The sequence below is a fragment of the Dreissena polymorpha genome, chromosome 7 (genome assembly GCF_020536995.1).
Source record: "Dreissena polymorpha isolate Duluth1 chromosome 7, UMN_Dpol_1.0, whole genome shotgun sequence".
In the NCBI taxonomy this organism is placed as follows: Eukaryota; Metazoa; Mollusca; class Bivalvia; order Myida; family Dreissenidae; genus Dreissena; species Dreissena polymorpha.
Genome location: NC_068361.1, coordinates 65,786,359 through 65,801,686, shown reverse-complemented (window position 1 = coordinate 65,801,686; position 15,328 = coordinate 65,786,359). Strand labels below are relative to the sequence as shown.

The following is a 15,328-nucleotide window of genomic DNA, read 5'->3' as shown; positions in this document are numbered from 1 at the left end:
CTACTACTACTACTACTTCTACTACTACTACTACTACTACTACTACTACTACTACTACTACTACTACTACTACTACTACTACTTCTAATTCTACAGCTACTAATTCTACTACTACTACTACTACTACTACTACTACTACTACTACTACTACTACTACTACTAAAATTTTACATTAATTACGTCCCTTGTTTTGAAATAACAATAATAACGATGTACAATCTACTTGCTGCCAACACTGTATAAACATTTACCCTTCCAAAAATATAATTTGCAAATAAAAAGACCAGCTTACATCAAAACCTTTTGCACCGGGGTTGCCAGGCGCTCCAATATCACCCGAGTCACCCTTAGCCCCTTGTCGGCCTTCCGGTCCGGGACTTCCGGGCATTCCCATACTTCCAGCGGCACCGGTGGGTCCGGGCGGTCCCTGAGGGCCGGGACTTCCAGGTGGTCCAATGATTCCGGCGTCTCCAACCTCTCCCTTAGGTCCAGTTTCGCCAGGCGATCCTTGCAACCCTGGGTTTCCGGCATTCCCTTGGAGGCCTCGCTGTCCTTCCGACCCCTTCAAGATCATAGAAATGTTACAAAATAGTTGTGTAATACAAATCATATTGTATTGTAGTTGTGTAATATAATTTAGTTGTAGTGTATTTGAATCATACATATGTCTCTAAGATATACAATTTAGCTGTGTTATACATATATAGTTGTACCATTAAAATGTAGTTGCACTATGAACACATTGCTGTGCTTTACACATGTAGCTGTAGTAATGTCATATGCATGTAGTTGTTTTGTAATTGTATCACACACATGTAGTTGTACTATACACATTTAGTTTATCTATTCAAATGAAGCGTGTCAAACAAATGTATGTGTGTCATAAACGTGAATCGTACTAAACGAATGTAATTGTGTCATACAAACGTAGTAGTGTCATGTAAATGTAATTGTGTTATGACTGTGTCATACAAATATAGATGTGTCATATAATTGTATTTGTACCATACACATGTAGTTGTGTCGAACAAATGTACTTGTTAATTAGTAAGGCACAATACTATAGCTCCTACTCACAAGAAGAGTGAAGTGAGCGCACCGGACACCTAACCTTTATAATGGGTCTTTATCATTGTAAATAAACGACTTAAAATTGTAATGGGGCCCCATTGTTTTATAATGGGGCCTTATCATTGTAAATGAACAACTCCTTCCAAACAATAAGCGACTTCAGACTCATTCCAAACATGGACACCTTACCTTGCCTCCCGGGGGTCCCTGTTCACCTTGAATACCCGGCTCCCCTGGATGGCCCTGCAATACGAACTTCAGGTATCAGAAATACAAACTTTCGGTATAAGAAATACAAACTTCAGATATCATAAATTCAAACTTCCGGTATCAGTAAACAAACTTCCAGTACCAGTGACCATAGTAGTCCGCAAAGTGAATGAAGTTCATATGAGCCTCGTTCTTGTTTATGGAAAACATGGTTTAATGCAAGTGCGTAATTTGTTGTCTCAGATTAGCCTGTGCAGTCCGCACATGCTAATAAGGGACGCAAATTTCCGCTTTTATGGTATATCGCGTGTACAGAAAGTCTTTTGAGAGCGAAAATCCAGTTTGGGCGGAAAGTGTCGTCACCGATTAGACTGGGCGGACTGCACTGTCTAATCTTGGACGACGCACTTCACGCACTTTCATTTAACCCCGTTTTCCAAGAGCAAGGAAGTATACAAGATACTTCTATAGGTATTATTAATTTATGATTTTACAAGTAAACGTTTAATTAACACAATTAATTCAGCTTGCACTAATGAAACGTTAAACAGTACTTCAATATTATAGTGAAAACAGTACTTCAATACTATAGTGAAAACACTACGATAATTTACATCTGATTCATACATGCGAAAAAACGACAAATATAATTCCTACGTGCTTACATTCGGTCCTGGTGGGCCCTGCAAGCCTGGTGGCCCCATCGGTCCCGGGGGTCCCTGGTGAAAGAAACAGGACAACATACAGCTATACATGAAGGAGATGACATGGTGGGAAACAAGAAAAGCCAGATAATAGGAAACACAAGGACTAAGTTTCATTCAGATCTATATACAACGTAACATGGTCAATAAACTTGAGACAAGTTGCAAATATGTGGCTTAACCCGAACAACGAAGTCGTGTGATTATTTAACTTGAGACATGATATCAGTTGAACTGTTGGTTATTTAAAATGAAACATCGTTCGTTTCGTTATTTAAAATGAAACACAAGATCATTTGATTATCTTAACTTGCTAGTCGAGGTGAAATGACCATTTACTTGAAACATGAGGTAACTTAGTCAATTAACTTGAAATACGTGACCAAATAGTCAATAAATTTGAGACACAAGTCACACAATGAATTAATTGGAAAAACGAGGTCATAGTCAAGTAATTGGAAATACGAGGCACCTAAGTGGACCATAAAGCGAAAAAGTCAACTAAGGGGAAACACGAGGTCAAACAGTCAATTAAGCGGAAAGACGGGGTAACATAGTTTACTTAGTGGACACACGAGTTTACTCAATAAACTAAGTGGAAACATGAGGTCGCACGGTCAACTTACAGGAAAACACGAAGTCGCATAGTCAACTAAGTGGAAAAACGAAGTCATAGTCAACAAAGTGGAAACACGAGGTCACAGAGTCAATTAAGTGGAAACTCGAGGTCATAGTCAACTAATCGGAAACACCAGGCAACTCAGTTAACTAAATAGAAACACGAGGTCACACAGTCAACTTTAGAAGTGGAAACACCCGGTCGGATAGTCTATATCGTGAAAGCACGAGGTAACGTAGTCAACTTAGTGTAAACACAAGGTTACATATTCAACTAAATGAAAAACATGAAGTCATAGTCAACTTAATGGAAACACTAGATCACAAACTAAATTAACTGTAAAAGAGGTCTCATTGTAAATTAACATGAAACACGGGGAAATAGAGAAATGTATACATATGCAACTCTATAAGGTAAATACAACATCAATATACAACATGAAAAACCGTATAATATTAAACGTGCTAATTTAATTATTATCTTTGAATACTCATTAAACGGGTTGTAATTGTTCTAACGTTTATGATAATGTTTATCGTAATGTTTACTTTAATAGTTAAGCAAGGCCATTTTAACTGATTTTATTGTACAAAATAGTGCATGACTTTCATTTTGATGTGTATGATGCTTTCACAATACATATCTGATAACTTATGGACAAAATCTTATTGTAATTTGAATAAAGTGCCTGGTTAACGCTTGAATGCCCTGGCGTGACGTGTTAGTTTGACACTCACCATTGGTCCGTAGTCACCCTTGGGTCCTACGTCACCTGGCAATCCAATATCACCCTGAAAATAGAACCAATTAGTGTGATAAATACTTCCACTGTGCACAAAAATAATATAGATCGGACATCTAACAACAGAAACAATGTGCGGTTAAATATACTTCGTTCATGCGATACTTTCCATAAACCTGGAAAACTTTGAAATCTCAACAGATATACATATGCCGATTTTGCTCCATATTTCCACAAGTTTTAAATCCGTTTCGATATTCCTTATACTTTAGTTTAAGATGGTTGAGTACGAGAATTATAACCAAGTTGGGCAAAGCTTGCACACTCAGAAATGAGTTCTTCTGGGGGCGTCAGGGCGATTCCTACTCGAACCTCGTATCGAGAAAAAAAAATTGGCATCGCAAGTTAGCGATTCTGTCAATAATTTTGCTTCTAGATAAATGCAATTCATGCGTAAATGAAATACACATACGGTTCTTTATTCATATTAAGTATCCTAGTTAGTTGTGTGTTTCTTAGGTGAAATATTCTAGTTAGTTTAATATGTTTTATCATTAAGGTTTAATATCCTTGTAAGTTTGATAAGTTTCTTATTTGAGGTGAAATATCCTAGTTAGTTTAATAGTTGTTTTTATTAAGGTGAAGTATATTAGTTAGTGTGACATTTGTCTTTATTACGATGAAATATCCTAGTTAGATTAAAGCAGGAGTGTCAATTTAAAATACTGCTGTGAGAGGGGTGTGTCTCTACTGACCTTGTCGCCATCCTGGCCCGGGGGTCCGGCGGGTCCTGGTGGTCCTTGGTGTCCCTTGAATACAGAGGCGTAAGGTACCATTTCCATGAAAATAATTTACATCTATATATTATGTATAGAACTTTTAAGTATAGTAAATAACAATAAAACAAACACAAAAAAACGATAGACAACTCTATACTATTTGCAAATACTCATACAATTATTAATTAATAGAAGCATGCATACATTAAATTTCCAATAGTCGAATGCATTAATAAAAACTGGTCACAAACATAAATATATAGTTATATATTTAGGTTTCTTAAGAGGTAAAAATTCCCAATACCCTGGGTCCATCAGGTCCTGGCGGTCCGTCGTCTCCTGGAAGTCCTTCGATACCCTGAAAAATGTACTTTCGTCAATATTTGGCTGTAAAAGAAGTTATGAAACTTGAACTACAACTAATACTTAACGCTTTCTTATGAACATTGGTTATCAATAATATACTTATAATAATACTTATTATCATTATTATTATTATTATTATTATTATTATTATTATTATTATTATCATCATTATCATCCTTATTGTAATTATTATTATAATAATAATAATAATAATAATAATAATAATTATTATTATTATTATTATTCTTTAATATGTTTCAAATATAATATATGAGTAAATCATCTTTCAATATATAAGGTTACACAATAATCTCGCTCACCATATCTCCCTTGGAGCCGCGCTGTCCTTCATTTCCGACAGGTCCTTGGGGTCCCTGGAATGTGAACATAGATGATGGATTATTTAACACTTATATAACTTGCAACATCTAGATTATGGTAATGCTGTTTTTTTTTGTTTTTTATGGTAGCTACCACGTCGAAGACGACGACGATGACGATGACGATGATGATGATGATGATGATGATGACGATGATGATGATGATGATGATGATTATGATGATGATGATGATGATGTTTTATTAAAATAATATTTTAGATGAAAATTATGATGATGATGACGATATTTATAATTATGTTGACCATTATTATGATAATGATGATGCCGAAGAACAAGATAAGGATACTATTTTTACGAGAAATATTACAGTATCTGATACAATGAGATCGTAGGAAAGCTCTTACCATGGGACCTGGCGGACCGGCCTCCCCTGGCATCCCTGCGTTGCCTTTCTCACCCTGCAACAGAGGGGGAATGTGATTTGTATCTGCATCTAACGATGACGACCAATAGGACTTTCTGATCAAAGTGACTATGACACTGAGTACTTTTCCGGCGAATTAAATAATAATAAGTCATCTGACATTAACCTTTAAGACCGCTCCGACAACTTAACAAAATGTGTATCCGACAAAAGCATTAGCTCTGTGTTTTATATCCCATTAAACTACTCCGTTCATAATAATAATTTGACAACTGCAATTAACGATAATGACATAATAAATTATCCAAAGAAGCCTAAACGACTTATACGACAATAAAAGCATTGACATATCGGCGGAAAATGATAATGGTATAACGGACCATATTGATTATGCTTAATCATACAAGAACGATAATGGTTCGTACGACAATTGTTTAAATGATGTATTTAATTAAAGTGAATCTGGTTATCTGAAGAAAGTAACTGTGGCTTTTCGACAAAATTGATAATAGAACAACCTTCAAACATGATGAAAATGGCTTATCAGACAATAAACAATAATGTTACATCCGGCAATACTCATACTGGCAGATCCGAAAATAGAGATAACGGTATTTGCGACACAAAAAACGTCAAATCAGACAGGCTTATCTGACAAAAGTGATAATGGTATGTACGTCCAAGTCGATAATTATGTAACCGACACTCGAGATGATATTTCCGAAAATAACGATAACTATCCGACAAGCGCGACGATATATCCGACATAGTTGATAATGGCATATCCAACAAAATCGATAATGGCAACATCCAACAATAGCGATCGTGGATCAACAGACGATTGGCGACTACTCCACATCCATCCTGAGAAAGTATCAAATATACGGAAATATTGATAGCTCCCTAGCCGTTAAGGCCGACACACAGAAATAGCTCTATGTATTGATACTTCCTTAACCGGTAAGGGCGACAACTTGACTTCCGGTTCTCACCTGAGGTCCTGGTGGTCCCATGGGTCCCTCCGAGCCTGGAACTCCGTCACGACCCTGTCAAATAGCAAAGATAATGTAATAATACTTGTATAAAATAAAAAAATATATAATAATAGTTGGACGCAAATTAATCATTTTTCCGAGCAACCCGCTTATATGAATGTTTGTCTAACTGGTTTATCAGATATTTTACCATGTTACGAGCATAGTTGTCTATTCACAAAGAGCCAAAGTATCGATTTCTAAATTCATATCATTTTTATGATATTGTAAACAGCTGCTAAACAAACGGTATTGTTACAATATTTCTGTTATGAATACGAGTCTTATTTTGATCTTAGAGGTTACGTTCGAAAAGTCAAATTTAACATTTCATCGCCATGTTTAGTGAATGGTGCGCAAACATTTTGTTCTCATAGCAAAATACAAATCAGAAGCAGAACGTATATAAACCATTCAATATGAAAATGAATCGACAATTATACATTGCACACATGGATTTTATGCCGATAAGAAAGTTTTAAATGGGTCTAGATATGATTATTTTAAGTAACTGGTTTCGTACTGGTGGTCCTGGGTATCCCCTGTCACCTGTGAATCCCTGGGGGCCGGGCGGGCCCGGGGGTCCGTCTGGGCCGGGGAGACCTTGTGTGCCCTGTTGTTGTATAACAAATATGGGCTAAATGTATATGCCGAATATATACGAAGAGAAATATAAGTATAACGTCTTAGCAGGCGAGATTGAAAAAAAAACGAAATCCTTTGAGTAGATCTAAAACTTTAACAAACGTGTTCGGTTTTATTATAATATAACAATACAAATAAAATTTGAAAAAAATGGGGGAAAAACAACAACAAAAGTTATGGTAATAAGAACAAAAAAAAGTTTCAATTAAGATCTAGTACTATCCTACATTTATGAACAATAGATCGGTTTATAATAACAAAATAATCACGTACATCAAAATAGCACGTAATTTATATCCTGAAATTATCAGTGTATATTATAATCACGTACTTCATTTGAATAAATCCACAAAACTCTGGTAGTTATTATATTCACAGAATAATTTTTTAAATTAAAACTACGAAATAGTGGGGATTATTTTAATCCGAGAACTATCACGTCAATCAAAACCATAATAAATTGGTAGTGATTTTAACCGCAGGAACAAAATAACAACCGCTCTACATACATGCGTTTAAATGCAAATCAAGACACTTAGCCCCTTGATTATTTTAGATCCCCTTTCCCCCTATATTAGTTTAGATTCATTGAAGTAGCTTACCCTTTCTCCTTGGTTACCGCTCTGTCCTGGAAGTCCTGTATCACCTGGGAGACCCTGCAAGTGAAATGAGATAATTAATATCAACGTATCTTTAACGTAACGTTCACCGATAAAACGTTGCCAAAGTAACATTAGGCAGTAAGCCATGATTATATTGAACACATGGATGGAGAAAAATTATCGTACATTCTCATTATTTATGCTCTAAGTATTCAAATTACGTCATGGCTTCAAACTTACAGCGCTTTATATCCTTCTTCTCATTTTGATGAAAACAATGTGGGTTGTTAAAATATGATTATGTCGTCTCTTCAAACTCAAAACATGCGGTCCTACTCATGACCACTACAATAAGTTTACATGGGATCCTTTAGCATCCTCAACCCATTTCGTACGTGTCCCTTTAAGGGATCATACATAACGGGTATTATGTCCCTTGAAGGAGTCTTACATACCTGTACACCTGGCTGGCCCCTGTCTCCTGGCGGGCCCGGATCGCCGGGTGGACCCTGAAATATAAAAAGAATAAAAGTAAACCAATCATATCTTTAAAATTGGGCACTGTTGTCTAAAATTTCAATCGTCGATGAACTTAACCATGAGCAAAATTTAAATACTAATGTTTTATTTACAGTAACTTCGCCATTGAGGTCAAATCTGCATTAGTTAATATTGTGTAGTTAATATACCAATTATCGTCAAATACAAGTGCGTTTGAGAAATAACCATTATTAAAATTTAGCATGTTTCACAAACGATCAAATTTTGGAACAACTGGGCCCTCAATGATGCCGCTATGCACTGTCAAGCTATATAAATGGAATGAGAATGGCGGAACTACCATAATTAAATTATACAGACATGAAAGGCACTTAGCTAGGTAGAAAAAACCAACGTGCTAATGTTTTGCCATGGTTATTTCAGCAAAGTAGCTATTGCTTGACACTTTGCTGTGAAACAATCCAGATAAACTATGCAATGTGAATTTATTATACTCTCAAATGACCTGAGAACAAAAATTAAAGTCATGCGATAAGAGGCCGATTGATTCTTTTTCTAACTAACTAAACAATGAAGATGTTTACATATTTAAAGGTATATTATTAACAATATCTGCCTCTTCATTAGAAACCTTTACATCACTCATAGTTTTCTCGCTCTTAATTGTAAATGTTAACCTTATCGTTACAATAGAATTGGTTTAAATCAGTTGAAAACAATACCTACAATCTTAATAATGGACGAGTGGCATATAAATGAACAGGCGCAATATTTTAATAAATGCGCTATATTCGTATTCGCTATTTCTAATAAATGTGCTATATTCGTATTCGCTATTTCTAATAAATGTGAAATATTCGTATTCGCTATTTCTAATAAATGTGCTATATTCGCATTCGCTATTTCTAATAAATGTGCAATATTCGTATTCGCTATTTCTAATAAATGTGCAATATTCGTATTCGCTATTTCTAATAAATGTGCAATATTCGTATTTGCTATTTCTAATAAATTTGCTATATTCGTATTCGTTATTTCTAATTAATCAATCTCCACGCAGAGTTGTCGTTCCTAGCTCTCACATACAACTCTGCGAAAGGCTCAGCCCTCCATTTTGTCCATAAAATAGATAAAACCCAACAAACGCATTCAACGTATATTTGATTGGATATTTAAGATCGCATGCATTAAATTAAGAAATATGACTTTTAAATGTACGATATATCGTGCAAAAACTTGCGAGTTTTAATGCAACTCTTTGGAACTAATTTATTGCCCATTTACGCATATGGAATCATTCCACGCACTTCACAAATGTAAACAATTGAACATACTTTTTTTTTAGTGACGTTAGGAATTGCTTCGACGTGTGTATGTATGTTGGTTTCTTAACATAAAAATACCATATCAATTTTATAATAATGAATTAAGACTCATATAAGATATCATGGTATGAGATGGTTTTCTTTAATGCAGTGAATGCAATGTAACCGTCGTGCAAGAGATTGTTTAGTATTCTGTAACCTCAATGATGAACGCTTGGAATGATCATGACATAAATGAGACGCTTTCATAACAATAGTCCGTTCTGAGCCCAACACAGAGGTGAATGTAATGTAACCGTCGTGCAAGAGATTGCTAATTAATATGCAGTATACGTATTCGCTATTTCTATTAAATGTCCAATATTCGTATTCGCTATTTCTAATAAATGTGCAATATTCATATTCGTTATTTCTAAATGTGCAATATTCGTATTCGCACTTACTGTAGGGCCCATAACTCCCGAAGGACCTTCCGAGCCCTGTACACCTTGCTGACCCTGTGAAAAAAGAAATAAAAAACAAACCATTAAATAACAACATAACTCTGCATAACCGCTTTTTCGCCTGATGCTCGATCTTTTTTTATAGAAATTCGGGTAACTATTTCGACAAATACAAATTACAAGAAGTATACGACGGACAAAAATAAGAATGAAAATAAAAAAATAGCAGTACGTACTAAAAAAACATATAGAATACTGTGAGTTTAAATAGAACTGCCCCGAAAATCTCTCATTCGGGGAATGGATACTTACTTGTTGCAATCATGCAATACCAAGCTTTTTGACAATTCAACACTTAGGCTGGAAGTTGCAACTGATGGCGATTTTTTTTCACTTTAATCGGTAATATTTGCGACATAAACTATATTCTGGCATAAATCAACACACAAAGGTAATGAACATATATCACAAATGCATAAATTTAAAACAACTTACGTTATATGGTGTGCTCGCATAATAATGATATTAATTCAAAGTTTCAAACCTGTCAACCGTTCATGAAAATGTTTAAGTTGTTTTAATGGACAATGCCGAGTATTCCGAATTCGAATACACGCTATCGTCTATCTCCGGAATCCACCGCGCTCTAGCTATCGTGCCCAACAAACAAATCGTAATACATCGACACCGGAACCTGCGTAAATTAGTCAAGTGTCAATTCAACACTTCGGCTCTCGGTTTGATAAATATTTGTTTTAAACAAGTTTTTGTTTTGAGAATTCCATACAAAAAACAACGCAAATTGATGTCGATTCTAACAGGCATTGTGTTTGTTACCATATATAAGGTTGATTGAACTCAATTGTAGAACGTTTAGGATACGTACCGGCTCACCGCGCTCTCCCGGGGTTCCCCTCAGTCCGTCTTTTCCGGGAAGTCCCTGGCAAAGTAAGCAAAAGTCATAAAAGTCGCAAAATAAAAAAAAAATTGGATCCTTGTAAAAGATAACAGAAACAACAGATGAGTGTTCTTGCAAACAAAGAGACACGCTTGCAAAAAATAATTCAAACATGTATGCTTGATTAGAAAAAGGCAATTATTTTAAACATAGATAAAGATGATCATAAAATTTCTTACTTTTGCAAACGGAAGCATTTCACGTTTTCTTTACAGTTAAAGATTGGTTTTAAGTCCGTGGTTTGCATAACATTTGGCGAGTGTATGGACTGTATGTAATATTGAAAAATATAAATTCTCTTACAATCGGTCCCATTGGTCCGCTGGCGCCCTGCATGCCGGGTTGCCCTTGAATACCCTGCTCGCCAGCAGGACCGGGGGGACCGGCGGGGCCATTATCTCCCTTGGGACCCACCGGTCCGGGGATTCCTTGACTACCGCGCTCTCCAGGTTGACCCTGGTGAATGCGTTCCGAATATTAACTTGTTATTTTTATTAATAATGTAAGTATCACCAGCATCATCAGCATCATCATCATCATCATCATCATCATCATCATCATCATCATCATCATCATAAAAATAATAATAATAATAATAATAATAATAATAATAATAATAATCATAATCATAATCATAATCATACATCACAATCACCATCACACTCATCATTATCATCATCATTCGCTGAAGCAGCAGTAGTAGTAGAATAATAATAATGCAGCAGGAAGAGAAGTAGCACTAGAAGAACCATTACAAAAACTTCGATATGGCATCCATTTTCTTACAAACAAATTACGATAACCAATATGGTAAACGGAATCCAGTCACCTGGGTTGTCATGGCTACCAATGACGTCACGTACCTGAGGTCCAGGCTCGCCTCTGTCACCAACGTTCCCTGGTAAGCCCTGAAATATTGACGGAAACAATTACAGTTACAGAAACAAAAGGATAAATTAGAGAGCACTCACACTAAAGCCAATTTTCTTCTGAACAATTAAATCCCAAATACAATAACTTATAATATTTTGCTTTACACCTTTTCCTAATTCATTTTGGAAGTTTAACTATAAACCATAGGAAACCATTAACTGCATAAATAGTATCATTGAAACGTTACCGGTTTTCCTTGAAGTCCTCGCTTTCCTCGTCGACCCGTTCCACCCATGTCTCCCTTCAGGCCCGGGGGTCCGGGGTAGCCCGGCATCCCTGGGGGTCCGATGCGACCCTGTGGGTATAAGTGTTCGTGAGATGTATAAATAGCACAGAAACTCACTTCAAATACATACTCATCATTGACACAAACAAGATCGTAAAATATAGTTTGACGTCAAAGGACGTGAAGAGACGTCAAAGGACGTGAAGTGACGTCAACAGTGTCAAAGGCTTCTTTTGTTTAATTTATTTAACCCTTTGCATGCTGGGAAATTTGTGGTCTGCAAAAATGTTGTCTGCTGAATTTCTAAAATAAGCATTTTCTTTGATTTTTTTTTCAAAGAATACTATCAGAATAGGATACAGTTTGGATCCTGATGAGACGCCACGTTGTGTGGCGTCTCATCTGGATCCAAACTGTTTGCAAAGGCCTTCAAAATTCGGTTCCAGCACTGGAAGAGTTAGTAAACAAGTTTAAACATGCAGTACTTATCTTTCTGTATAAGCCATGTGATGTACGTTAAACCACATTCTCAGTTTGGTGTTTTTAATGACGTTACCTTTTCACCTAGAGGTCCTGGGGGCCCACTTTCTCCGATCGGCCCGCGTTCTCCCTGTGCAGACATAAAAATTGATATTACAGCTGAAATTGCGCTATTATGAAACCACGCCAATGTAAGGATTTAGTGTCTAATCTTTACAGAAAAATATCATATTATACTTGACATTTAATATTAATTTTTTACTTGTATCTTAATCATCTAAGTGAACAGGTCTTTCGTAGTAACGAACAAAATTCTTAACTCAACAGTCGTATATTGAAGACAAACTTTTCAACTAAACACTGTTCAGTAAGAAAGATGGATACTAGTAAGTCAGATGTATGTGCGCGCGCACCTTGACACCCTCGATTCCTTCTGGTCCCGGTGGTCCGGCCTCCCCTACGAATCCTCTGTCACCTTTCTCCCCAAGGTCACCGCGGTCGCCAGGAAAACCAGGCGGTCCCTGCAATATCACAGTACAGAATTATTTTATGTACGTGTTGTAAACCAATTACAAACTTTCATAAATAATTTCATGAACAATTCATAAGCAATAAAAATGTTCTAAGTGTTAAAGTTAGAATGCTTGTATTTAATAATTAATTCATACAAAGAAACATTACATTATTCATCAAAATGCAATTTAACGCAAATGTTCATGTATCTTCAATAAATTCATTTACATGTATTTGTGATATTGTTATTTTGTATTTTTTTTAACATTTTACAAGGTTCCGACATTTTTAACAGAAAAAATATTCTATTTCCATCATCCCACTTGAGCCAACCCCCACCCCACCCCACCCTCCCAAGTTTTACCTCCGTATTTTACTGCCACTGTTTCCGACAGTATAAGTTATAAGCTCGTTCCTTACAAAAGCCTATTCAAGCAAAATCTTTCCATCCTCCATTTGATATATTTCATTATATTCATTATAATATATCATAAGACATTTATGTACAACTATTACCTACCATTTAAACTGTTAGCAATAACTCTATTTTTCACAATGCCATCATACCTGAAGACCCTTTTCTCCAATAGGACCGGTTGGACCTCCGTCGCCCTAAAATGTGTATAATTCGTTTTGCAAAATAAACATGAGACATGCTGTTGGAAAACGGGCTTAATGCATATGCGTAAAGTGTCATCCCAGATTGCTAATCAGGAACGACTCTTTCCGCTTTAACGGATTTTTTGTGTTTAAGACTGTCTCTGCTAAACGAAAATCCAGTTTAGGCGTAAAGTGTCGTCCTTTGTAAAGTGTCGTCCCTTGTAAAGTGTCGTCCCTGATAAGCAAGCCTCTGTGGAATGAACAGGTTTTAAAGACATCTTTTAGACTTTAATATTTACATATTAAAAATGTTGTTACAACTTAAAAATGTCGAATATTGTGATGAGAAAGTATATAAAACATGTGTACATCTGTTTTCAAACATTTTTGAAATGATTATAAATGTCTTATGGTTAGTTCTTATTTCAGGTTTTTGTAAATACATCGTTACCGAAGAATTATTTCAATATTATGTATTGACGAGACACAAAAATCTCGATTTATATAAATATAAAAATAAGTGGATATGTCCCTTTCAAACCATGGTTACCTTAGCGCCTCTGGGCCCTGGATATCCGACGATGCCCTGTGTTCCCATGGGGCCAAAGTCGCCCTTAGGCCCTGGTCCTCCTTTCTGCCCGTCTGTTCCCTAGGGGTAGTGAATACGTCGAGATCAACAACGCGCAACAGTGTTAAACAACGGATGAACGCTATTGAGATTATGTTTTAACATATTGCAAATCAAAGGTAGAATACCCGCTTATACCACGACATGTTGACACACTATATAAGTACGGCATCAGTGTACGTGTGAGTAACAATCTTCAAGCCTCTAACCATCATGTTTAATCCACAGCGTTTTCATCATTAAACATAAACTTGGCATGTTGGCTTTTTACGAAGATAGCATTTTTATACATATGCCTATTCATTGCAACGCAACAAGCCCGTCAATCACATTTCAAGTCATATAGTCATATACTAGTAGTGATTTTGACTTTCACACGTCACGAGACTTACCGGTGGTCCTATGGGTCCCGGAAGACCTGGAAGGCCAGGTTTTCCCTGGGCGCCGGGTATACCTTGCGGTCCAAGCGTACCCGGGGGTCCGGGGGAGCCCTGTCATAAAAGATTCAAATGTATATAGTATAACACTAATATATATACACTTGAGCGGGTTTCGAAAAACGCTGGGTATATGTATGTAAATTTTATCACTGACGTTAAAGTCATATAAAGCATCCAAGATTTTACATCAGTCAAAGTATTTTGCAACGGATGTATTTAAGTACTATGGAAGAACCAGTATATGCGTAGAAAAGGAGTGCCGGTAATTGATCGTCATGCACGCATATTTCTAAACTACTTATGCATATTTCTCATCACGTGATAGTTTTGTTATGTGTGGTAATCGCTATGGCCCTGTCAGGTCCCCGGTGTCAGGTTCACGAAGCATCTTCGGTAGGCTAACTTGGTAAATTTCGTTACCGAAGTACAAAATTAAAAACCTCATTTAGTCAAATGAGCCGCGTTCTGAGAAAACTGGACATAATGCATGTGCGTGAAGTGTCATCCCAGATTAGCCTGTGCAGTCCGCAACGGCTAATCAGGGACGACACTTTCCCTCTAAACTTGATTTTCGGCAAGGAGGGACTTCCTTGACACTAAAAATACCATAAAAGCGGAAAGTGTCGTCCCTGATTAGCCTGTGTAGACTGCACAGGCTAATCTGGGACGACACTTTACGCACATGCATTAAGCCCAATTTTCTCAGAACAAGACACAAATAAAAAACGATCAGACAACCAATTC

At 36.4% G+C, this 15,328-nt stretch overlaps 1 protein-coding gene across 1 annotated transcript in view; it reads right to left on the bottom strand.

The window, feature by feature from the left end:
- LOC127837987 (collagen alpha-1(I) chain-like) overlaps positions 1–15,328 on the bottom strand; it is a 55,633-nt gene that overhangs the window by 21,628 nt on the left and 18,677 nt on the right. The window contains exons 19-40 of the mRNA XM_052365453.1: positions 14,537–14,635; positions 14,067–14,165; positions 13,484–13,528; positions 12,817–12,924; positions 12,480–12,533; positions 11,885–11,992; positions 11,628–11,672; positions 11,068–11,220; positions 10,693–10,746; positions 9,807–9,860; positions 7,993–8,046; positions 7,538–7,591; positions 6,814–6,903; positions 6,249–6,302; positions 5,237–5,290; positions 4,812–4,865; positions 4,430–4,483; positions 4,102–4,155; positions 3,342–3,395; positions 1,947–2,000; positions 1,261–1,314; positions 293–562 (exon numbers count right to left, since the gene is read on the bottom strand). Of these exons, the coding sequence (XP_052221413.1) occupies positions 293–562; positions 1,261–1,314; positions 1,947–2,000; positions 3,342–3,395; positions 4,102–4,155; positions 4,430–4,483; positions 4,812–4,865; positions 5,237–5,290; positions 6,249–6,302; positions 6,814–6,903; positions 7,538–7,591; positions 7,993–8,046; positions 9,807–9,860; positions 10,693–10,746; positions 11,068–11,220; positions 11,628–11,672; positions 11,885–11,992; positions 12,480–12,533; positions 12,817–12,924; positions 13,484–13,528; positions 14,067–14,165; positions 14,537–14,635 (1,719 nt within the window). The remainder of the gene's footprint in view (positions 1–292; positions 563–1,260; positions 1,315–1,946; positions 2,001–3,341; positions 3,396–4,101; positions 4,156–4,429; positions 4,484–4,811; positions 4,866–5,236; positions 5,291–6,248; positions 6,303–6,813; positions 6,904–7,537; positions 7,592–7,992; positions 8,047–9,806; positions 9,861–10,692; positions 10,747–11,067; positions 11,221–11,627; positions 11,673–11,884; positions 11,993–12,479; positions 12,534–12,816; positions 12,925–13,483; positions 13,529–14,066; positions 14,166–14,536; positions 14,636–15,328) is intronic.